General features: G+C 36.3%; 1 protein-coding gene across 1 annotated transcript in view; it reads right to left on the bottom strand.

Moving 5' to 3' along the window:
- PTPRC (protein tyrosine phosphatase receptor type C) overlaps window positions 1-24,570 on the bottom strand; it is a 123,355-nt gene extending 98,785 nt beyond the window's left edge. The window contains exon 1 of the mRNA XM_060078966.1: window positions 24,498-24,570. Within this exon, the coding sequence (XP_059934949.1) occupies window positions 24,498-24,570 (73 nt within the window). The remainder of the gene's footprint in view (window positions 1-24,497) is intronic.
- Window positions 24,571-27,264: the final 2,694 nt, after the last annotated feature.

The raw sequence follows: 27,264 nt of genomic DNA, 5'->3' as shown, positions 1-27,264 counted from the left end.
GTAAGAAATGTATGTACACCATAGGATTTTCCTAAGAATTAGGTGAGTGAATGAATATATGCATTAAACATAGCACCCAGCACATTTCAGGTGCTGAATACTGTCAGTAATTTTAAGGATTATTCCTATTGACAGTATTATTCAAATAACCAATACAGTGTGGAAGAAACGTATCACCTGAACCCAGTTACCTGGGCTCCGAGATTACCGGTGTTTAATATGAAAAGTTGGCCTATCAGTTGGACACGGTCGCTTCTCAATAGCCATCTTTTGTAAGACATACGTTTGCTGAGTCAAGGTACTAGGTCCCTGAAGAGCTGGTTCCAGCCCAGGATACCACATATTGAGAATGGAATTGAAGTCCTGGAATATTTAGAAGAGATTAACCCAATGGTATGGTGATGGGGGGTGAAATATAGCATGCCAAATATAGAAAACTTAAGAAAATGTAGGATATTTTTTTCCTAAGATTAAATAGTGTTGGTGAAGCTACAAGAAATACATTCAAATACTTGAAATACTATTATAAGGAAGAAGGTATCATCCTATTTTATGTTGATATAAGAAAAATAATTTTATCCAGTTGGTTTAGTCAGTGGTTCTCCAAGTGTATTCTAGAACCTCAAGGGGTCACCAAGAATCTTTCAAAGCGTTTTCAAGGTCAAAACTATTGTCACAATAATACTAAGCTATTTTTTGCCTTTTTTTCTCTATCATTAGTAGAAAATAGTTATTTCCAGAGGCTACATAGCATACGATACTGCAGCTGTTAAAACGTAAAAGCAGATATGAGAATCCAAGTATTTCTACTAAGACAGACATTAAAGAAATTTGTAAAAATGTAAAACAGTGCACTATTCTTACTAAATCTTTGTTTTGTAATATGTGGCTATTTTTCATGAAAAAATGCTATTTATATTAACATATATGGGGTTTATTCCTATTATTAAATTAATAGTAAATAAATATTTTAAAGTCTCAGTTTTAGTTTCAACTATGGTAAATAGAGATATGACCCACATAAAGAAAAACTCTTCAGGGTCCATAATGATGCTGAAGAAAGGAGTTTATTTTAAAGAACGTTGAAGAAAGCATACTGGGACTAAAATGTTTGAGGTCCATGAGCTTCAGTCATCATGGAGAGGCTTTGAAACCACCAATTTCACCAGTAAACTAAGCTTTTCTTTTACAGTAACAGTCTTTAGAAACTATTCAAACGTGGAGGGTATGTGCTAAAAGAGATACAGGCATTGACATTAATGGCCTCTAAGATGTCTTTCAACTCAGATTGTGCAATTCCCTTGCAAAAGGAAACAAAAGGGAGTTTACTCAGATATTGTTCTCATGAAGCTGCTGGGAGAGTGGGCAGATAGGCATGTGGTTATGGGTGGAAGTTTGGGGTGAAGCAAAAAGTGAAGAGTCCCCCCGGGCAAGGAACAGTGCACTTTGAATTGCTGTGCCCCTGATAGGTTCTCTGAGGGGAGGGTCATGAAGCTCTGGGCTCACCGCCCAAGTCACTGACATTTCCTAGGGGACCTCCTCCTGGGAGGATGAAGGCTGGTTTCCCTGATGGCCTCACAAGTCTCCCCTGAACATTCCAGAAACTAATCATCAAGAGTCCTTCAAAGATGAAAATTGACCAAAGCACATATGATTCCTCTTCTGGGATATGTCACAGCTGATAACCTGGTAATCTCGACTCACTGTCCTGGTTCTAACATTTGTATCAACTGGGAATATATATATATATATATATATATATATATATATATATATATATATATATATATATATATATATATATATAGTTCTCTCCTCTTCTGTACAACTTGATATCAAAATTTAAACACAGCTGCACCAAAGATAGGTGTGCAAAACAGAAGAATGCAGTTCACAGAGGAAATGCAAATGATGATAAGCAAATGAAAAAAAAAAAGTAAAAATCAAATTAAATGCAACATAGAAATTTTAAGGAGTACCAGTTGCACCTATACAATTAAACATTTCAAAATGATGCAAGTAAACCCTGGCAAATATGTAAGGCAGGAAACTCACATACGTTGCCCGGAAGAGCCTCCACAAGAAAATCTTTCTGAAAAGCCATGTGCTCATACACATGGAGAGACTTAAACCATTCCTGGTCTTTGAAAGAGAAATTCCAGGTCAAGGACTCTGTCTCAAAGAAATGGTCATACATCTGTGGATAAGGGTTTCTGCATAATGATATGCATTTTAAAGAAAAACTGCCAAATCATTCTTCTTTGACTGCAAATTAATAACCTAGTTCCACAGAAAAAGTAAGTCAAATATCCTTGAGGACCAAATTGGTTTGGTCATTAAACGCACACTGTCTCTTTCCTGAGACAGACTCCACATGTTGTGGCCTCAGAGTAAACATCGGTCACTTCCATATCTCCAGGGGGGACACACAGGAAGTTCCACGTGCAGAGAGGCCACCTCCCACCACTGCTGTGTCCTCTGTCCCCTGGCACTGAGTGATAAGTACCTTTGTTGAGTCTTTGTAGGAAATAAGCAAATTATTTCTGTGACATAGTATGTGTCTAGTGAACACAGGCAAGAGAATGAGGCAGAGATCAAAGTGTGAGGTTGCTGGTACCTGTTCCTCAGAGACCCAGGACTCGTGTGGACACCACCTTAGGACCAGGTGCTTCCAGTGGTCCATCTGCAGTTTCCAACCTTAAGGGAATATAATCTCAATTCTCTAAAAGTGTTTATTTTACTTGAAATCACTTGGTCCTTAATTTTACGTTCACCAGAAATAAGTTGGTCTTTAATTTTAAGTTCACCATTAAGACTTCTAAGAAATGTTATTTTGTAAAATCTTGTCTGGGAGTAAAATGGTCTTTCTCATTTACCACCGCAAAGGCAGAACGTTGCTTGCTGTAGCAGATGTTTGCCACATCCTGTAAGGTCCTGTAAGGTCCTGTAAGGTAGGACCATGTCAATTATTCAACTTGACATTCCCAAGTCTCATTAAAAAATGCCTTTTCTTCTGACTTTTACTCCAGAGGGAAGAGAGAACTGGGTTTCTTCTCTGATTATTATGAAAAGCTTCCAGACAGCAGTGCCATTTTCTCTGAAGACTTTGTGGGGGACCTGAATTATCATGATTTTTTCAGAAACTAGCATCAGAACAGAAGAGCCATTTCATCATCTTGTCGTGTGTCGTGTGTGTGTGTGTGTATGTGTGTGTGTGCATGTGTGACAGATGTGTTTCATTTAGTAGTCCATCCTGGGTCATAAATGCCAAAGTGTTAACCACATTTTGGGGTGTGAAAGGCACAGAAAACTCATTACCTTCATCTGTAAAAGACCAAGCAAAAGACTCTACGACACGTACCACTTCACATGGAATAAATACTTTTCTCATATACTAGAGACTGGTAAGTCATGGTGAACATTCTAGGCTATCCCTGTCATTCTGTCTTGAGGACATAAAGCATTTATGTACCATGTTTCTTTCATAAGTACCGTTATTCACAGTGCATGCTACCTTGTTTCATCCCCTCCTGATATAAGGAAGTAACACAACAAGATATGACTCAAATTCAGTGGTTTGCCATTTTTCTCTCAGAATATCAGCCATCAGTATCAGTGTCTCTATACAAAGCAGTCTAAAATATTCCCATGATAACAAGGTAGCTCAAAGAGTTCTAAGTGTTCATTCATTCATTTGTTTCCTGTGAATTCAACAAGGATGTGTTGAAAGGCTGCTCTCTAATGCAAAAGCAGTTGCATCTGAGGATGCAAAGCAAACAAGGAAAAGTCCCTCCTGAGAGGGATTTATAGTATTGTAGGGAGAAATTAAAAGTAAATAAGGAAGGGCATTCCCATGACACAGTGATCAGAAGGTTGTCCCTGTGGGGATGTGAGAGGGCTGCAATCTACATGTACCCAACCTCTTCCCTACCAAAGTGAAAAAAACTGGGCTATGCCACAGAGCTGGTTACTTGGATACAGTTTACTTTAACACATTCACTGAGTATTTCTAAACATAATTAGACTACTTCTGTATAATTATGGAAGAGATGCTAACCAATGTGTATTTTTAGGGGGCATGGAAGAAGCCAGTGGCAACAAGAAACCTGCAAGAAATCATTCAGGATGAGAGTGGGATGTTAATACATGAGCAGCAATTTTGAATGGGTAGGGGGTGACCAAGCCCTGCAGTGAAGATGCAGCACTGAAATGAGCATTTAGTAAGAATGGACTTTCCTCCAGAAGTACCAAATGGACTTCTGGTATTTCCATTTGGGTGGAGATTGAAAAAAAAATACAGCAAAATTTTTCTCACAATGTTTTGCAACTTCTGCTTCCGGACTCAGTCAGAACCCAGAGACAGCAAGAGAGTTAAAAATGAAAACACTGTTTATTCTTTTTTAAATGACAATTGATTTTTACCCATAAAACTGAGTCTACCTCATTCAGGTATGTTTGGGATTTTATGTGACTCTCTATAATAAATCTATTTTTATTTAAAATGAAAAGTAGTTTATTCTTGACATTCTTTATCTCAGCTTGGGGAGAAATAGTCTTCCCTGTTTGACTCCAGTAAAAACAGAAAACAGAATGACTTATAAAAGTTGAATTTCTTTAATGAAAAAAAAATGCTAGAGTACCAGTAATCTGGTGAGAGTATCAGAAAAGCTTCTTTTCTCCAAATGTTATCAACACTATGATTAGGGAAAAGATCCAGGTAATTTTCTCTGGTCTAATAACCAAAAGTTTTGGACATCAGCCCAAACTTTGCTTGACTGGAAAAAGATAAATCGAAATCTTTATTCCAGATATTCATATACATATAGACTACTGTATATACAACTGTATACTATTTACACCTATTGGTGTAAGGTGATCTTAATTCCATCCTATGCTGCATTTTAAATGTTCTATAAACACAAGAAATGGATCTAATTGAAACAAAATTTGCTTTCCCTCTCTAATTGAATCGCCTTGTCTAGTGCACTCTGCTATTACTCCCTGGTAGAAGTCTACATACTTTAACAATTTACTCACAGGATGCATGCCTCCATTTTTTTTTTTAATTTTTTAATTTTATTTTATTTATTTTTTATGCAGCAGGTTCTTATTAGTCATCCCTTTTATACACATTAGTGTATACATGTCAATCCCAATCTCGCAATTCATCGCACATGCCTCCAATTTTATCTCCATCTGGTAGAGCATAACCAACGTATTTGAGCTCTCAGCTCCCACTTTATAGCAACTAAACTTTCCCTGCAAGCTCAACCTCTGCCCTCCACACCTCCATGATGTGCATTTCTTGTAGAACCTTAAGTCAGTAAACTTCCTCAGGGGACTGGTAGCAACGCATAGCAAACAAAGTAACTCTGTGGCATGCAGCAGAGCTGCATCAATTGCTAAACAAGTTTCTGAGGTCCTTCTGTAGCTCTGCTCTAAGTGAGGCTCTCCTATTCTACTGGCAGGTATCTGGATTCAGTGGGAAAAAGAATTGAGGATGGAGGAGAGAGAGTGAAAGGAAAGCAACAATATCTTTTAGTTTAAAAACTGAGGATAATGGGTATCTATTTCTTTCACGTGCAAAGGATGCAAATATGTCTGTGACCCTTTTTCACTATGAAACACTTAATGTTTGTTCTACCACATCTTATCAGAAACAACTGTCCGACACAGTTGAAATGGTCTTAGAGAGGAACATGCATTGTGGACACCTATGATTTGCAGTGGGTCCCTATTAATCTATGAAATAAAAACTGAATTTTTGTTGTACCTTTGGGATAACTGGTAAATACAGAGATCATTCTTACGTGAAAAAAAAAAAGATGCCACTTACAGTGAATACATTTTTATATTGTTTTGCTAAGCCTTCTTAAACCTTTCTAATATTTACTATCTCATGGGTGTGATAAAATTCTCACCTGTGAATATTTCTGAATCTTCTAAGTTTCTAAAAAATCTATGTCCCTTTTGGTCACTGTAAACAGTACCCAACAAACTTCCTGGTGAATAATGCTTCGTGGGTCCTTTCTGGAAGCATCCAAGGATTAACCCTGTAGTCCAGAATTGTACAATGGTACTGCTGGGGGAGTCCTAAAGAAATGATTTCAACTAAACCACTAGTTCCCAAGGAAAGTGGTGAGGGCTGGCGATTTTGCCCTTGAGGGACATTTGGCAATGCCTAAAGACATTTTTCGTTGTCATGACTGTGGGGAAGGGAAGAAGGGGGTCAGGTGTGCTACTGCATCTGATTTGTAAAGACGAGGGATGCTGCTAAACATGGTACAATGCACAAGACAGCCCAGTTATCTAGCCCAGAATGTCAATCACACTCAGGCTGAGGGACTGGAGAAGTGCATTTCACTAAAAAAGGAACTGAGGTCTGAGGACATCAAGTGACTGACCCAACACCACACATCAGAGTCTGAGTCTAGGCAACAGGAATTGGTGACAGAGTCAAGATTCAAAACTTGTTCCTAAATATCTAATCTGATACTCATTTCATTCTGTCAGGCAAATGGCTAAGTACCTGGTGGTGTACAGGATGAATTCTGGACCAAGGTCCCTCATTTTGGGTGTGACATAGGGTAAGCCACGGAACACTCTTGACTTTCAGCTCTTTGTCTTATAAAATAGATGAGTGAATGGGCTTTCCTGGTGGCACAGTGGTTAAGAAACCACCTGCCAATGCAGGGGACACAGGTTTGAGCCCTGGTCCAGGAAGATCCCACATGTTGAGGAGCAGCTAAGCCCATGCACCACAACTACTGAAGCCCGCACACCTAGAGCCCACGCTCCACAACAAGAGAAGCCACTGCAATGAGAAGCCCGCACACCACAACAGAGTATCCCTGGCTTGCTGCAACTAGAGAAAGCCCGCATACAGCAACGAAGACCCAGCACAGCCAAAAATAAAAACAAATAAATAAATACAATTATTTTTAAAAATAAATGAGTTAAAATAGATGATTTCTAAAGTCTTTTTATTCCTCTAAAATTCTATATTGTATAGATAATAACACCTTACATTATAGTAGTTTCCAAATTCCATTTCTCTTTCTTTTTAAACTTCTCTAGGAATCCTAACCCAGAAAGAAGCAGGAAATATTGCTGCTGATTTAAACAAAACAAAATAGTGCCTTGACCAATATTCGACTCTCAGTAAATAGTGAAGTGTATAATAAAATTCAGGAATAAAACGTATCCACATTGTCTATGATTTTAATAGGAAGACAAGTTTTTCTGGTCCTTTTATATCCTGTATACATATTAACTTATTTTGACTGTATACGTGCCACATAAAAACTTTTATAAAAGAAAAGAAAAGCAGTCATGTAAGCAGCAAGATGTTGTTACTGAATTAATGGAATTTGTTTGACAAATATAATCCATTGATATATTTCCTGAGATAAAAGTTCCCCGAAGTCTTCAAGGTTCTGTAATTCATTCTCAGTAATTTTAATATTGTAGACAAGAAAAATTAATCATTACTTTAAATTTTAATTTTCATACTCATACGTTTAGTGCAAAAGAGGGTCCAAAGTCACTTGTTATGTGCTATATTTTGAAGACTAAAAAGTTCAGTAGATTAATTGCTAAAATTGTAAAAGAGGACATGGGATTTAAAAATAAAGAAAAAATGTATAGTTCTCATCTCTTCACTAAAAACAAAACTAGTACTTGTAACCTGTATGTATAAATTTGGGGGGTACCATGTAACCCCCTAAGTCCTTATTTTAAACCCCTTTTCATTATTAAAAAAAGCAAAAGACATTTTACATGTCAGATTGCTGTTTCATTCCACTAGCTAATTTTTTTTAATCAGAAGAAAAAAAGCTATCATTGCTTTTCTTTTTTTCTTTTTCTTTTTATTCTTTTTTCCATAAAAAGAATTTTAATCTGACCCATGCTATCATTATAGAACATTAACCTCTGGATGTTTTAACAACATTTTGATGGATCTTACATCAATTAACACTATAAAGGAAAACATCTGTGGCCCTAATACTTTTTAGAGAGGTTCTTAATATTGTTTTTTATAAGGAATTTAAAATGTATTTATTTTTTAAAAAGCCACTGAAAATTCCATAATTCACTGTGTGTTAAAAACAGTAGATATGAAAATCATGTCAATTTTATTAACAAACATGAAGCATGTGTATCTATAAGAAAGGATTATTAGAAAAGTCAGCGGAAGGAAATATTTTCCTGCCCATCAAATCCAGATGTCCAGCCCATAAAATGGAGACCTAGAAAGAAAGGCAGGTTATGGTATCTGATATCCTTAAGAAGTGTTACTTCTGAGAAGATTCATGGTCAAGGAAAACCAAAATAGATTTTTAAATGAATTATGTTTTACTTTTGTTTTAAAAGAATTGTAGTAATATTTTCTACGTTCAATATGGAATGGAATAAAGAGTGAATTAAAATTAAAGGCACATGAATTTTTTTCAGAAACAATATTATGTAAATACTTGATTAACATTTGATTTAAAATATAAAGGTTACGCTTTTAGCAAAAAATAAAACCATGATAAGCATTTTCTTTCATAAATTGACAAAACAGATACCAGAGCAAAGATTCCACAGAACCATGGTTTTGTGGGTTGCATTGATTTTTTTTCTTTTCTTAGTCCATTGCTCTTTAGCAAATACATATGTTTGTAAAATAGTTTAATTACAAAATAGGAGTCCACAATGATAGTGGCTGAACATTCCATATTTCTGTATTTTGATTTATAGATTAATATGCAAACATTTCTTGTTTTGTAAATAAAGATTTCAACTTTTATTTCAATTCTTAAAGTGAAAAAACAAAAGAGAAGCTAGTGATAATAGTAATAACAGGGACTTCCCTGGTGGTGCAGTGGTTGGGAGTCCAATTGTCAATACAGGGGACACAGGTTCAAGCCTTGGTCCAGGAGGATCCCACATACCGCGGAGCGGCTGGGTCCATGAGCCACAACTACCGAGTCTGCATTCTACAGCCTGCGAGTCACATCTACTGAGCCCGTGTGCCACAACTACTGAGGCCCAAGTGCCTGGATCCCATGCTCTGCAAGGCCACTGCAATGAGAGACCTGCACACCACAGCAGGGAGTGGCCCCGCTTGCCACAAATAGAGAGAGAGCCCACATGTAGTGACAAAAACCCAACACAGCCAAAAAAACCACCAAATAGATAAGTAAATAAATTTATAAAAATAAAAAATAGTAGTAACAGAAATTGGTACTCCATAGTTTTCCAAATGCTTAAATAAAGTAAGAATCACTTATGATTTCATTTCAGTATACCTTATGAAGTGCTTTCTCATCCATCTTCTGTAACCAACCCCTACTTAGAAATGTAAAATTTTAAATTATTTTAAAAGAAGACATTTTATTAAGGATAACAAAAAAGTCATTTTGGATTCTTTGAACATAATATACTTTTTGGTTGTTTTGAAAATTGACCAATGAAGATAGATGAGAAAAACACATAGAGCTAACTTGATGTTAATAGAAAATATCTTTAGTTTTACAATGCTCCTGAAAAATAGAAAGTGACAAAACTGGCACAAATTTTACATTTGACAACTAAAGGTATTTTTATTATTCTCATTTCCCCATCTTTGAAATTCTTATATTTTATCTGACTTGCTCCACGTCCAGATTTTTGAGGTTCTACTTGCCTTTGGTCTCTCACTGGTCATCCCAATGGTTCTTTAATCCATGCCTTCTAGCTGCCCTCAACACAGCACCACCTTCTATTCTTAGAACAAGGATAATCTTGTGTTTCAAAGGCTTTGGTGAGTTTTTGTTGTAGGTCATCCTGCAAATGTTCTTCCTCCCTGTAAGAACCTCTCTTTCTTGAACCTGTAGATGGATTCATGGGTTCCATTGTTCTAAAGTTACCAGGTAGCAAGGCAGCATAATAGCTGTTCACATTGAAAGGATGTTGAGTCCTCTATTATTTAGATGGAAAGTCATTTCCTTCATTCGAACTTTTATCCTTGAAGCAATGGACAAATAAAGTCATATTTGCTCCATAATTGAGCTCACACATCTGAAAATGGATTACTTAGGTTTACCAGGCTTTTATCTTCCTACTACTTACACACAGGTAGATTTTCTGCATTACAGAAACTAGGCTTTCTGATTCACTCATGCTACAGTCACATGCATGATTATCTATTTCCCCTGCACAAAGATACTGCCTGCAATAAATTGGTCTTATTTCTCTCATCCCTTCTTCTGCTTTCTTCCAACATGTGTGCACGTGTGATGAAGCAGATGTGCCTAAATTAAGCTTTACATCCGTATGAAAATGCAGCAGGGCTGGAAGAGAAAGCTGTACAACTTTCTCCTGTGCTGAGCCTTTTCAATACGATTTCATGATAGAGATCATAGTAAACTGCTAAAACGTTCAATGTGCCCATTTTTCAATGTAAGCAAAACACCATCATACAAAAATAAATATCAATAATGTTTAGATTACTTACTCTTTTGGTTTAACCTTAATTCTGCTATCCGCTATTAAGACTAGAGAACAAGAATTGTTGGAACATTTATTTGATACTCTGAAGAATTCTGAATACAGAAAATGTAGAAAGAGGTGAGACCAGCATGGTGCAGGCAAAGTATCGTTCAGAGGGCCAGGCACACAGGAGCGGCCCTGGGCTGCTTCCCTTTCCTTCTTGCTCAATCTTAGTTCTTAAAATTAGAACAAGGAAACTGAAATTTAGCTATTTCATCTTAGGACACGAAAATCAGTACATTTTATGATATATATTGGGAAACAAATTAACTAAGACGAGTATAAGCTAGACTTGATAATGGTTTGTGTATATAAGTTAAACAAGATCACATTTATAAAACGTTGAGAGCAGTACCTGGTAAACACTGCTTTTCTTGCTAGCTTGCTACCAGTGACTACAAAAAATAAGTTGCCCTAAAGATCCTCTCTAAGCAAACCTGCCAAGCCTGATATTAAAATCTTATTTATGTATGATCTCATAAAGACAAATCCTTATTTGTATCCTGTACAATTATCAAGGCTATTAGGTTCTACCCAGTATAAGCCTATGTGATAACCAATTGTTTTCAATTTTCTCAAAGAAATGAAAGATTTAAAATTTGATTTAGAAATAATCCTCTTACAGAGAAAGACAAATATTATATGATAGTATCTATATGTGGAATCTAGAAAATAATACAAATGAATCTATATAAAAAACAGAAACAGACTCACAGACATAGAAAACAAACTTATGGTTACCAAAGGGGAAAGGGAGGGGGGAAGGATAAATTAGGAGGTGGGGATTAACAGATACAAATTACTATACATAAAATAGAGAAGCAACAATGGTTTACTATATAACACAGGAAACAATGTTCAATATCTTGTAATAACTTATAATGGAAAATAATCTAATATAAATAGATAAACTGAATCACTTTGCTGTACATCTGAAACTAACACAATATTGTAAATCAACTATATTTCAATAAAAAAAGAAATAAGCCTTTTATGTAACAAATTAACTCTCAACAAACCCCCAACCTGTCCAAATATTGGCTTAAATAATATTTAAAGATATTTTTATCAATATGCATCAAAACAAGGTCCCCAAAATGGACTCAACAGAGCATTGTCTTTTCAAGACATTCTCAGTTAAATTCCTAATTCATTAGTCTCTCAATACATTTTATATAGTTTTTATTAAAACAGATTATTTTAACCTGTACCTTTTTTTAATAGTTAAGCTAACAAAGGATATATATAAACATATATAGAGACATATATAATACATACATTGAAGATATTTGATTCTTCCAAATATTGTTATAACTTCCTTCCTACTTACTTTTGTGATAATATTAAAGTTAAAAGGGGATATTTGACAATAGTTAGTATGTTCACAATCACTGTTCAGTAACCTTTCAAGAGGAGACATGAATTTGGATTTTCAGTGGAATTTACTGGATTCTTATTATATGCCAGCAAACATGTTAAGCCTTTCACAATCATCACTTCTTTCTTTCAACATCCTAAGCAAAACATTCTTCTCCTTTCCTCACTGACTGCCCCTTCTGACTCTCCTCTCCTAACCCCTCCTTCCAACCCCTTCAGACATGCAGTGTCCCAGGGCTCAGAGTCGGAGTGTTGGTACTTCTCCATCTGAACATTCTTCTGATTCCCTCATAGTGGATCCCTCAGCTCTAAATCCCATCTGCACTACGACTCCCAAAGCTATGGCTCCAATCAAGACCTGATCAGCCCCTTACTCTTAACTTCATCTGACTTCTTGGTTTCTGTAGTTGGATGCCTGATGAGAGTTCAAGCATTCACATGGACACAGCAGACACTGGATTGTCTACCCCCAACTGGGATGTTTCCCATCTTAGCTGCTCATGGAAAAAAAAAAAAGAGTCATTCTGAACAACTTCCTACTCCCCTTCCGCACAGCACCTTCTCCAGATCCCATGTGGATCTGCCCTTTTCTTTTACTGGCAACGCTTGGTCCAGGTCCCCAACTCATCTCCCTTCCACCAACTCAGCAGGCTCTAACTAATCCCCAGGCTTTGTCTCACCTCCAGCCTGCTCTCCACATGGCAACCAGGGTGGTTTCTTAATATGGAAAGGAGATTTGACCATTCCCTGCTTAAAAATTCCAAATGGCTTCTTCCCATTACACTTAAGGTTAATATAAATTATCTCCTTCTGTTTCTCTCTCCCTCTTCACCACACACCACTCAGCCTTTACTCACCATCCTGCAAGCACCCAGTCTCCTTTCTGTGGCTTGGACCCACCAATTGTTTGCTTTTTCCAAAGGACCTCCCAGCTGCCAGTTCCTCTTCACCTGAATCTTTACATTCTCATCAGCCAACAAGTAGCTTCATGACCCTTCCTCAAAGAAGCCTTCCTTGATCACTCTGTCTAAAGGGCAATTCACCCCCAAGTCTGGCCAGTCTCTGTCATATCACACTGTTTCATTTCCCAACACTTATCAATATCTGAAATTTCTCTATTATTTCTTTGGCTTTTTGTTATCTCTCTTGCTAAGATATAAGCTTTGTGAAAGTTTTATTTACCACTATTTTTATTTACCATGATTTTTATTTCTGTTGTATGTACCACTGTGTCAGCACTTAGAATAGTTCCTGGCACATAGCAGGGGCTCTACAAACAACTGAATCAAGGAGTAAATCGTCTCATTTAAGAGCTACTGCCATTATTCCCATTGTACAGATAATGAAGCTGAGAAATTAAAAGGTAATTTTCCTCACATTTCATAATTGGAAAGCTCAGAATGGACTCCAGACAAGATGTCAAAGACTAATTTCTTAAGCACTTTAAAAGTAGAGCATGTCTGGGGCTTCCCTGGTGGCACAGTGGTTGAGAATCCACCTGCCAATGCAGGGGACATGCGTTCGAGCCCTGGTCTGGGAAGATCCCACATGCCGTGGAGCGACTAGGCCCGTGAGCCACAACTACTGAGCCTGCACGTCTGGAGCCTGTGCTCCACAACAAGAGAGGCCACGATAGTGAGAGGCCCGTGAAGCATGATGAAGAGTGGCCCCTGCTCGCCGCAACTAGAGAAAGCCCATGCACAGCAACGAAGAAACAACATAGCCAAAAATTAATTAATTAATTAAAGAAAAAAAGAAACAACACCTTTAAAAAAATAGAGCATGTCTGAATCTAACATTTCCATAATTATCTCTTTAAATTACTTCCATCAGCTCCCTGACCCTCTTCTTTTCATCATCTGTCTCCTTCATGTCATCACTTCCTCTTACAGTCAAAACTCTGAACTGATGTCTTCCACTTCACTTATGTTTTCTTAGATATTATATATCTTGATCATACCTGAAGTATCAGTAAGTAAATTAAGAAAATAAAACGACCGAAAAGTAAAAAGACAGGGTTTATTAGGCATAAGTTAAAATCTTAGTTTAGAAACCAAAAAGGTGATTTGGAAACTCAAGTTTAAGAAGTCAAAGTACAATATTTGGCCTGAATTATCTGATTGGCAGCCCACATTCATCAGAGTAACCAAATAATACACATAATTTTTTCTTCACTTTCCCTTAAGTTAAAGCCAACTTATTCCTGGAGTAGCAAACTGTAAGAGAGCTCTACCTGATTCATTTAATATGTCTCTTGGATGAGCATGAAAAGATTGTCTAGTGCCTACACTTCCTGGAATAATATGAAAACCTCATGTGTTTTCCATGATCAAAGTATTTAACAAATGTCGTTACTTCTCTTGCACTTCAAAAACAACAACAAAAAAATCTAGATACTTTGGTACATTATTCAATGGCTTTCATTTTATGTAATATCAAAAACAAATTAGGGACGGGGAAAATCCATTATTTCCATCCTATCACTCACCTTGAGACAGACTGGGTGCTATGCTTTGTTAACCACCTTTCAAGACAATGATGACAACATCACTTTTGCATTATTAACATGGCATCAGCATTCATAGTAAAGACAAATTAATTAAAGATGCCTCTTTGCTTTTTATAGTTTTAGATCTCGCTAGGGATATGGAAGTGGCTCAGTATACAATGGTTCACTCATGCAGCTAAATCAGGTGCATGGGGATTAATGCATGTTTCACACAAATGACCTCTAAGCAACTACCAACTACCCTTCAGTCTTGCTGTGATTTGCCCACCATCATCATGTCCTCAATTACCTGGTTATTAAGCTGACCTTTCAGAAGGCTGAAAAAAATAGACCTAGAATCAGATAGACTCAGCATGAAATCTCAAACCCCTCCCCCCAAGTCTTACTCCTTATGAACTGGTGACCTTGGAAAATTACTGTGGAAGATCACCAAAAACAGTTGAGGATTTGTTTGTGTGGTGTGTATGTGTGTATGTTTAAAATTTCTCTCCAAATAAATCTTTTATTTTCAGTTTAAATCACAAAACAAACTAAAAACAAATTGAGGCTATTGCCTAGTTCTGCAGCTCCCAAACTTCTATAACCAAAAGCCTTCCAAAGGAATCTGGTTGGAATGGAGGCTTAAATGTAGTCTGGCAAGAATAGAGATTTTACTTAAATAGTGTACTATATGCAGATTTTAAAGGAATAATTTATAATTTATAGAAGATTGAGAACACAAATAATTATCTGTTGTGAGGTATACTATTACTTCGAGGAGAAAGCTTTTGAAGAATTTGGGGGAGTTAAAACCCCATCTCTAAGCAGCCACTGCTTACAGACTTCACAAGGAAAAGAATGGGATATGGTATGCCCAATTCATGGAACAATGAAAACACTTATAAAATATTTGTTCATGAAATGAATAAATAAATAGGTTTAGCTAGCCTGGTAAAATGAAATACTCATAAAGTGTTTAGGTGATGGTATTGGTAATCTGATTTTTATTTTCCTATGTATTCATTTCTGTATTTCTCAAGTTGCTTAGAATAATCATGGTTTACTTAGGATATGCAATTTTATGCATAGCATGTGATCGAAAGAGAGGAAGATCGGGAAAGAGAGAAAGAAAAAATGTTGGCAAAGATTTGTTTGTTTGTTTGTTTGTTTGTGATACGTGGGCCTCTCACTGTTGTGGCCTCTTTCGTTGTGGAGCACAGGCTCCGGACGCACAGGCTCAGTGACCATGGTTCACGGGCTTAGCCGCTCCGTGGCATGTGGGATCTTCCCGGACTGGGGCATGAACCTGTGTCCCCTGTATCAGCAGGCGGACTCTCAACCACTGTGCCACCCGGGAAGCCCATTGGCAAAGATTTTAAAGCAATTTTTTTCTTTCTTCTATTTCCTGAAATTTTCTATCATGTAGAAATTTTGCCATGAATAGTTCACTTAAGCAACAACAACAAAAGGACAATTAAAATTGTTTGCCTGAGTTGTTAAGTATTTTCTATGTACAGGGTTGGGCTGCACTGACACACCATCCATTCATTCAACTCACTGGTAAATAAGAAGAGATCCAATGAAAACCTACATGAGCTTACCAGCTACTGTGAGAAACAGCCAGGTAAAGAGATCCCCAGAAGGTCAGAAGAGGACCTGTTCAGGTGTGAAAGGGGTGAAAGAGCAGAGGATGTGCAGGAGGGCTGCCCAGAGAAGTGACCTTTGAACTAAATTTTGAAGGGCAATTATAATTTGCCCAGTTTAAAAAAAATAATTATGGAGGGAAGAAAACATGGAGAGGTGAGTAACAGTTTGGAGACAGGAAAGCATTATACTTTTAGGAAAATGAAAGTTACAAGAGTACATAGTACATGTCACAAAGTGGCCCCAGATAAAGCTGGAGAAATCTGGAGGGATTAAATTAGAACCGTGTGTGCCATGCTATTTGCTTTCATTTTTCCTAAGTGCACAGAGACCAAAGGAAGATGATTTGACAACTTATTTTGACCTCACCCACCATTGTGCCTTGAGAACATTTTAAACTTGTGTTGATTCTTCTATTTGCTTTTTGTTCCACCAGTTAGTAAGAAGTTGGTACAAATGAATGAGAATTAAAATATACCAATGCTAGACTATACAGCAGACTAATAAGTGATACTAATGTTTCCATTGGCTACCTGAGAAATAACCAAAAACTCTCAAAATCTCAAAAAGGAACCTTGCTGAGGGAGTTCTCAATCACAAAATGGATGTTACTAATAGAAATATCAACACAAAATAGATTTAAGTATAGCTAGTACTGCCCAATCAAAACTTTGACAAAAGTGAAAAATTATATTATATGACATATTTTATGTGACATTGAAATGCAAAAAAAAAAAGAAAGAAAGAAAGAAACGAACAGTGGCTAAAACTGCACACATGAAATGTTATTTCTGGCTAAATAGAAAAATTAAAGCCTTTTTTGGGTAATTTAGATCTGTGTGCTTTGACAAGAAAAATTGCACTTAGAAAAATAATAATCGGGTTTCCCTGGTGGTGCAGTGGTTGAGAGCCCGCCTGCCGATGCAGGGGATGCGGGTTCGTGCCCCGGTCCAGGAAGATCCCACATGCCACGGAGCGGCTGGGCCTGTAAGCCATGGCCGCTGAGCCTGCACGTCCGGAGCCTGTGCTCTGCAACAGGAGAGGCCACAACAGTCAGAGGCCTGCATACCGCAAGAAAATAAATAAATAAATAAAAAATAACCATAAAGGAAAATTCCCACAGGCATAAACTATAATCAGTAAAATGTGCCGTGGTTAAAAATAAATTCATGAATTTAATAGCGATTGTAAAAATTAAATGAAAATAGATGCTGTTGAACATTAGTTCAATAAAATAAAAATGGAAAAATTGGTAATGATTTAATCAGGTTATATAAAAAATACTCAAGGAATTAAACTAGCTTAATGGAGGGGAATTTTTCTGTGAAATATATTTTCAAGAAAAATTTATAAATGTTGGTATATTCTAATTAAATGTTTATATTCATAAATGTTGAGTCAAAACACCTTGAGACCAAAATCATAGGATCAATACATTCTCTATCCCAACTGGGAGACATTGAAGGAGGAATGTACAAAGGTGAGTTTTGCCTTTTACAAAGATTATCTTGGTAACAGCTGAAGGGAGACAAGGTTCCAGGCTATTAATGTCAAGATGCTGTAGCAGAGTTGTGATACGGAATGTATCTATAAACTATTTAAGAGGTAGAATCCAGAGGAGTCTGGATTCCTAAAATAGGGGATACAAAATTAAACCATTCAAAGATCTATATGAGTTTATTCCTCTTCCACACGGCCTTAAACCTTATCTTCTCAGAATCTCTCAAAGGAAGAGATGTGATTTGGAATCACGTTTCAACGAGAAAGAGCTGTGTGCTGTGATTTCAAGGGATTACGTAAATGAAGTTTACAACTTTGCAGAGTACCTCACCGTTTTCAAAGCAGTGTCACAAATATTATCACGTTTAATGCTTACAACACTTTGTAGATGAGGAAATGGTGTATCAGAGAAGGAAAATGATTTGGATCCAGATCATACTATTCATAGAATTTGCTTTCCAAAATATTTCTCGTTCCACCTGCCATGATTTTCTCCAACTTGGATGGCTCCTGACTCATTTCCTATGATGCTTAGTATTTCTTTTATCAGTAAACAAATTATTGTTTTATTCTTTAAGTGGAAATATTTAAAACATGGTGACCACACTTTATTTCTTGATTTTGTCCCTTTGATAACCTCTTTTATCGATACATCATTATTATTTGTATAGGTGTCTCTAATCTATTTTCATGACTATCAGGACAATTTTTTTTTTTAATTTACAAAGCAAAGAGTTTCTTCTTATCTATCAGTGATTTTTGTTAAGTTCACTTTACCATGTATTCATTTCCTAACACTACCTCTGAGTATGATGCTGAATTGCCGCCAACTCAAGTTCTGCTCTCCAGCAGATCACTTTTTCAGATGGTTGATGAATTTCCTCCAGTTGCTCACATTTTGGTTGGAAGCAAATTTTTGAATATATGAATGGCAATCATTTTCATTTAAATATCATCACATGTAGTTACAACTTTATCACACTTGTGATATATTTATAGGAGAAATTGAAGTTTTAGTAAAGTCACTTTTTTCACTTCAGATACTTGTGTCTCATTTTTAACAGGAAATGAATGTTTAATCTTTCAACACTGTGTAAGTATGTACCGTAAAAGATGTTAAAGTTTGTTTGAGTTTGGGTCTTCAGTAAAGAACCTAAAAAAAGCATTGATAATCTTGCTGATTATCTTTTCAGAAGGGAATCAATTGAAGATAAAGTGAATGAACATGAAAGATTCTCGACTATTTCCCTAACACTAACTTTATATATATTTATGCTTGCCCCAGCTGAAAGAGAAGGAAGGTTTTCATTTCTTTCTTTATTTTTTCGTGTTTCTCTTGTTTTCCTGAACACATAATACTCTGCTTACAATAGCCATTCCCTATACTCTTGAGAGACTGAAATTGGAATAACATATTGACATATGAAAGGAATGCACATTAAAGATTTTAGGCAATAATTAAATATGTTTTTATCTAAATATTGATTACAGCCATGTACACAAAATCTATTAATTACTGTAATTTTTACTTCTGTATATTTCAGAATTGTGTAGAAATAGATATCACATGGTATTTCTAAATGAATAGCCTGTAATATTGTATTTTTTTCTTTATCCTTCCATAAGACTACTATATTTTTTTAATTGAAGTATAGTTGATTTCATTATTGTGTTAGTTTCAGGTGTACAGCAAAGTGACTCAGTTGTATATATATATATTTTTTTTCAGATTCTTTTCCATTGTAAGTTATTACAAGATATTGAATGTAGTTCCCTGTGCTGTACAGTAGGACCTTGTTGTTTATAAAACTACTATTTTTATGCAAGCAAAAGTCATAGTGCTAACTCTTTGGTGATCAGCAACTAGTATGTGGTTGGGTGACTCGTACTGACAAAACTATTTAGACAAGATTGAAATTAAGTTTAAACTGAGGTTAAGTTAAATTTCCATTCTTTTCTCCTGTCTAACAATTCCCATAGACTTATAAGATGACTGAAAAAGATCAAAGATCTGCAGTGATGATGAATTTCTTTCTCTGCACCAGTAACTCTTATATACACATGGTCTGAAAACAAAACCCTGTAACATTAATGCTGCATGCACCTTCATCAACAAAGTTCATCAACCTGACTACAGATCTCTGCTCTTTACCTGCTCAGATTGAAATTCTTTATCACATTATCTAGTAAGAAATGATGTTCAGACTCCTACAGGCTTTCTGTGCACACAAAATGCAACTGGCAGGGTGAGCCATTTTCCATCTGCCCTTGGAAACAGTCCCAGGGCAATAGGTTAAGTGCTACCCACGCCAGTGTGTGCAAGGACTGGACCTGACTCCGTTGTCTCATTCCCCTGCTACATGAGTCCCTCCCTCCCTATTCCTCACTTTTCTTCCTGTGGACGTCTGGATCTGAAGAACAAAACAGACCCATCAAATGAAATGCCACTAGTGAGAATGTCCAAAGAGTAGGTCAAAGAAAATTTAGAAACAACATGCATGATCTATGGACTTTTAAGAAATCAGGAGGCTCTTTCCAGAGAAAAGGTAAAATAAGGAAATGAAAGAAGGAAATGGTGTGGGGGGAGGAAGGGTAAAGCCTGTAAAGATCTAGATCTAAAATGATTCTACTTAATCTTGATAAAATTGTCCAATGACCTCCACCTTCCACTTCGCCTCTGTCTAGTTTTTTCATTCCATGTTTTTCCCCTCTCTGTCCTTTCTTTCTGAAAATGTTCTTACCCTCCTCCTTCTCCTCTATTATTATAATCTGCAGTTTCATCAAAAAACGCCCATTGCTTTTTCACTGTCTGGGAAGAAATCAAGCACAGATGATACAAAAAAGGCATAAGACGGTTTCTGCTATCATGCAGGTTACAATGGCCGTAATGCTCTGATTGGTAAACAATAATGCCAACAACAGCAAACTGAAATAGTATGTGAAAAATGACAAGGAAAGGTGATAAAATGTATCCAAATTCAGTGGAGATGTTTTGTGGCAAGAGTGATGAAAGAGAATTTTAGAGGGGAAATAGGATTGGCGCAGTGCCTTGGAGGTCTTGAGGAAGTGTAGAGCGGCAGGGTGTTGAAACTACCTGCTGCTTGTTCTATTTTAGTCAATCATAAAAGAAAAAGAAAAAAAGATCCCTGCCCAGCTCCTGCCATGCTCCAAGCTCATCGGTGGACTCAGTTGTTCTGGCAAAAGTTTAGAATAGAAACCAAGGCAATGAAAGGATGTAGGAGGGTTTTTTCCAGTTTTATTTTATATTTTTAAGCTGTAGGGTGTGAAAAGAAATTGACAGATTAGGATACTACTTCAACACTGCAGGTGAAAAGGGATAAAGGTGTGAATTAAAGGGATGTCAATAGAGGTGGGAGGGTCGAAGATTTTAGAGATCATTACAAAGTAAAATGATAGGACTTGGGGAGCATGTAAATATATATTTCAGATTTTCTTTCTCCCTCTCTCTCTCTCTCTCTTTTTTTTCTTTTTTGCAAAAACACAACACAGTAAAACAAGATTAAATTTAGGAAAGGAGGTGGTGGGGTGGTGGTGGTGGGATGAATTGGGAGATTGGTATCTACATATATACATTAATATATATAAAATAGAGAACTACAAAGAACGTGCTGTATAAAAATAAATAAAGTAAAATTTAAAAAAGAAAAAAGCCATAAGCCCTCAGCACACAGGCTAAAATAATTTTGCTTAGAGACTTTGACTCAATACTGTTAGAGTTCTAGAGTAGCTCTACATCACCGTCTGTTTGACTGAGAAAGTTAGGAATGAAACAATATATCTGTGTTTCATGATTGAGCTGAAAAATGTTGTGTTAAATAAATATTAAAAACAAAAATCTAACAAAAAAAAAAAAAAAAAAAAGGAAAGGAGGTAGGTTCCACCCTCTGAGGGGTGAGTCTGGACATGGAGAACCAGGATCATCAGTACATAGTAGGTGATGATAAGGAACTCTGAGTTTAGGAAGTAAGAATAAAACAGGCTGAAGATTGAGGCCCACAGAACTCCAATATTTAAAAGTAGACAAATGTGGAGAACCAGTAGAGAGATGATAGACAGACCAATATATATACATAAATATATAATGTTTGTGTATTACATAACTCATATATATATATATATATATATATATATATATATATATATATAACTCATCTATTTATGTGTGTGTATGTATATGCATACAAACAGTGTAGAAATATCTATGTTCTTACAGTACTTAATTGTCACTGGTAGAAGGATACCAAGTAGCCCAGAACAGAGCAAAGACCCAGCTCAAAGCTGAGGGCTCTGACCCTGTGCTCAGTCATGTAGAGAAAGGGAGGAAAAGGAAGCCAGACCCCTAACTTCACCTCACCTTCCCTCTAACCAAAGACATTTCAAAGTCTAGCGAAGGTAACAGTCCCAGGCAGATTTGTATCAGGAAAATGTTTTCCAAAAAATCAGTATAATATAATCATACTCACCACCCTCAAACTCTACATTGTATTTAGAACTGAATAGGATTGCTGATCAAATTCAATACATAATTAGTATTGAATACCTGCAATGTGCAAGGCAAGGTACATGTTTGGAACTAAGAGCTCTTTCTTTTTTATGTAAATGGAAAAATGAAAAATTATGTCCAGGAAATGACTCTTAACTGTTATGACTCATAACTCACATAACTCATGTATTTATGGCTGTTATGGTGTGAAGCATTAGATTCTGGCACTACTTTGTTAGAGCCAGAGATCACTCATTCTTACCTGCATGCTCGAAACCACCACTGTCCCCCAGAATTATTTAGAAATTTTAAACAAAGTGTTGGTTTCTGGTTAACATGGCAAAGAGGCACAGAACAAATAGGTCAGACATTTATGTAAAACTCAACCAGCATTGTTCCTCTGCTCTGGAAAAGTGTAACTTTGCCCATGTTTGTACTTTAGAGATTAAATAACACATCCGAGTTGTGCAACAATTTATCCACTGAAGTCACTCTCCATTTGGCTCTATTTCTTTATGCCTTTAGAGTTCACAATATAAATTTGATGTCTAATATTTCCTATAAACACTAAACTCAGTTGAACACATTAAAGTAAAACATATAATGCAACTCATAGGTTGCTAATATAGAAAAATATATCATTTAAAGAATTAATAATTTCCAAAATTATACAGTGAATCCCAAAATCTCCCTCGGGACTTCAAAGTATGATAAACAAGATTTGCACACCTAGATAATTATATCTATATATTTTTTCTAAAAATGAGTAAGTTTGCTCTCCATATTTATGTGAGCAGTTGAAGTGAAACTTGGTTTTCAAAATAAATCTATGTATATCGATACATTTATTATAGTATGAACTATTCAGCCCAATTGGTTTAAAGATTGCTAGATCATTTTATACTCTTCTTTTGATGATAAATTCAAAGATGTTTCTTATGGTAAAAATCCTTAATAGACTGTGTTGAAAGTTTTATGGTGGTTTGCTCTGTGGTCTACAAAATATTTCAGAATTTCTTGATGCTTATTTAGAAATGTTTTCCAACAGTTCCTGAGCAGGAATTTTTCATGGAAATTTACTCTGACTTATGATAATACACATATTATTACCTTATTAAAAGTATTATTCTTTACAATTTGGCTTTTATTATTATAACCAACTTTATAGGAATGGTAACTTGGTAAACATTTTCTGTACTAAGACAAAATGCTGTACCTATATAAAAAATGTTTAATCTGTTTTTGCAGTTAAAGAAAACAGACAAAAAAAAATCCACTATCCACGCTGCTTTCTACTGTCCTTGGTTACACAAAATGTAAATTAACAATGTAGCGTGCTCAGAAGGTAGCTACTGCCCTGCCCTTTAGAGAAAAGGAGAGCAGTAGAAAGTCAAAAAAAGATTTCAAAGTGAATTACACCAGCAAGATTTTTAAAAATATTTTTCCTGTTTTCTTTTCTTTCTTTCTTTCTTTTTTAACTTATTTGGAAATCTACAAAAATACCATTTAAATATCTTTTCAATAATAAAATATTGCTTTTAGATTCTACAACATAAGGAGTAATATTATATATCAACCAAAAATGTACTCATGACCCAAACTGAAACCGTTCAAGAAATGTACATTAAATGGACCATAAGTGTACAAAGGTCTCAAACATGAATAGGTACCAGAGGTCCTATTAGCTATATTTTCCTATAGAATACAGCATTTGCATGATTCTTAAGAGTTTAAGTATTTTTATCTCATCGAGGCTCTACTATTTACCCATCACCCAGGAAGGGCGGCGGCCCCATAAGAATTTTCAAAGCAAATAATCATTAAAACGACTGTAAGGGACTGAAACCTTGATTTAAAATACATTCTGTGATACGAATTTGCAAAAAGTTAATATTTAATTAAATACCCAATTATATTATTTTAAACTACCATACAACTAAATATTCAATAAAATATTTCAGTCATAATCAAAATTTGAGGAAGCAAACTAGTGGTCCAAAAAGAGGGAGTGGCTTGCATGCAAGCAAAGCCATATTATGATTTTTAAAAATTCATTTTTTGTTGAAAAGACAAAAAACTTACTTCTTTTGTCATTAAACTTTCCTTAGACATTCATAAACTTGTGTTTGTATATTTTGAGGGTTAAGTAATAGCTTTTGTAATATCCTTGAACAGTTTGTAAACCAAGATACAGAGATACAATGTTTGCCTTTTAAATCGTGATATTATTTTTTGGCCAAACATATATGCCTTTTTAAACAGAAACAATGTATTCTGTAGCAAGCCATGTCTCTCTGAGGGACAATAACATTGACCGTTTTACAGCTGCCTTCCTCACCTCCAGTCACCAATGCTTAATTTATTTTTATGTCTATTTCAAACCAATGACCTTACACACACACACATACACACACACACACACACACACACACAAAATAACTAAGGAAATATTAATTTCCTTGTACTTACCTGTAACCAACATTACAGTGTCCAGAAAGCAAAAGCCAAATGCCAAGAGTTTAAGCCACAAATGCATGGTCATATCTGGAAATCAGCCGTATTCCTGTGGAATAGCATGCGTCCTTCTGAAAGGCAAAATAATGGTTATCTCCGCAAAAATGTTTCTCTGTAAAACTGAATCAAAAAGAAAAGAAATGAATGCATACTCTTCACTCGTGTCTTATCGGACAGGGAGCAATTTCCTCCTTCGCTAAGAACAAACCACTTGCTGCTAGGTAGTGATGTCAGATTCGGTTTTACTAACTTCTCCAAAAATGCTGTAAAGCGTCCCCTTTGCAGGAAGTCAAGAAAGTTGTTCCAAGTCACTGCAAAGGCATCTTACTTCCTTAATCCAAGTGATTAGACTGAGTTAGCAGGCCTTTCAAAAGATGTTCCTTACAAGGAAGATGTGTTTTTAGTATCCAAATAACACTCCCATGCAGTATTCATTACAACCAAAAACGAATATAACCCCCCCGAAAAATCCATAACATTTTTACCTAAAAGATGATGAAACATAGTCAGCATGGTTACTGCAAAATGGGGGTTGGCAAGATGATACAGTAATTGAATTAGTAAAAAATACCTGTATGGGTTTTAAAAGGACCAAATGAATGATAAAACTACTACCTATCTGGTTATTTTCGACAACCAGTATCATTTACCATCAGGGCATTCAAAACCCAGCAATATGACAGTTTTAGCATCTAGCCATTTCCTATGCAAAGCACTCTCAGGAAGCTTCACAGATTTGCCCCAAATCTTTCATAGATATCCTTGTGGAGCCAGCCATGGAATTGGACACTCACTTCTACTGCAGCAAATCCTGCTTCAAAAAAGTAATACTTCTGTGACTTGAGATATTCTTGGTGCTGCTGATGAGGGAAAGATAAGCCATTAAATCAAGAGCTGTCTTTTACAAAAGTTAACCATTTTTTCTCCCTCAGTAATACTCTCTCAACCTTTCTGATTAAAAGACAACAAATACACAATGTTCTTCTTGATTCTGACAGTGTTCTTAGTAAGTCCATTAATTAGGAAAACTCATGCTGACAGAAAGCCTCTGTGAATTCAGCAATACAGTTAAGTGAATTGGTATCATGGTCACAATCTCTGAATGCATTTAAAAATCCTCGTGCACAGACATACCAGGCATTATTATTTGAACTACAGATAATGTTGAGGGGACTTCGAGAGAGACAGAGCCCTTGCAGCAAGCTGGTTAGGAAGCGGTGTTGCAGGACTTTTGCATTTAAGTATATACATCTTTTGATGTTTGCAACCTTACTTGTTTTATACTTACTTCGGCTGCTAGGAAGTACAGAGCCACATTTGCAACCACCCTTGGTGCAAATGAAAATAATCCTACATCTTAATTTCTGAATAGTAACACTATAACGAGATTCTTATTAGAATTCTGATTTTATATGATTATTATTATAGTAGCTAACTTATTGGGCTCTTACCATGTCCAGGAATATGCTTAACCCTTTAATTGCCTAATCCAATTTGTACAACAACCCTTGAGATAGATAATGAGACAGATAATTCCTCAAGCTATCTATGAAGTTCAGAGAGGTTAGGTGATTTGTCCAAGGTCTCACAGCTGGGAAATTAACAAGCTATGTTTTGAAACCATCCCCAAGTTTCATCTTGCTTTCCTTATTTACCTTACTATCTTCTTACATTTTCTCACCTCTTTCTCCAATCTTTTTTACTTTGTACTTTTATGATTCTTAATCTCAGAAAGATAGAACTTGATGTCATAAAAATGATCTTGTTCTCTTTTTGCAAATGTGTTTTTAAATAAAACAGCTGGGCATATCTGCACTACTGTTTAGGAGGTAAGTCTAAGGAAATGTATGCATCAGAGGCCACAGATTTTAGTTCTTGGCTCCCCAGCCTATTTCTTAAAATACATTTGCAATGGAAATCTATTTGGGGGTTAGCTTTGAGTATGTTTAAGGGAATACTTGTGTTCTGTTAGCTTGCTACTATGGCAGGGTATTTGGTAAAACTGGAGGCCAGGAGAAAACTGCGTGACACACTGTCTTTTAAAAGGAAGTGAAGTTAAGAAAATATACTTTTGAACAAGCTAAGGAGAGGGGGTTAGGCGCCCCAAAGAGACATTTCGAAAGGGCTTGCATATCACAGCTTTGAAGAAATAATAAGAAATTAGGAGATTCAACTTCACTTCAGGCAGGCGGGTAGAGAGATTCCACTCAAGGAATACTGAGATTAACTAACAGCAAAAGAGTTGGATTATGCATTTTAAGGTGTTAAAATTGAGTTTAGTGTCAACCAGAAATATTAGACTTTGAGGTAGCAGAATGCTTATGGGATACTCTAAATGTACAAAGAAATAGGGCCTGATGTAGAGACAGCACTGGGTGAATAGGTACACAATTCAAGTGCTCTCAGAATGGAGGCAAAAGCACCCAGGGGCTGAAGCAAGAAGGAAGGCCCTCGCAGCTTGTTGCGGGACAGAGAACAGCTCCCATTTGGTGGTGGACAACTGGACATAGAGATGGGAGCCTGGTAAGCAGCTGGCCTCTCCACAGGGCACCCGAGGAAATCTCTGCTTTATCACATGTAGGCCCAGCATGGCCCTAGACAAGCAGCAGCAGCCACAGACTCTCATAGAAACAGAAGGAGCATTTGTGACACTGGTGTGATCCACTGATTCTGAGAAAGAGGGACTGGGCAGAAGGCTGATGAATGGCATTTTTAAGAACCA

This window comes from Mesoplodon densirostris, chromosome 2, assembly GCF_025265405.1.
Source record: "Mesoplodon densirostris isolate mMesDen1 chromosome 2, mMesDen1 primary haplotype, whole genome shotgun sequence".
In the NCBI taxonomy this organism is placed as follows: domain Eukaryota; kingdom Metazoa; phylum Chordata; class Mammalia; order Artiodactyla; family Ziphiidae; genus Mesoplodon; species Mesoplodon densirostris.
This window is presented reverse-complemented; position numbering and strand designations above follow the sequence as displayed.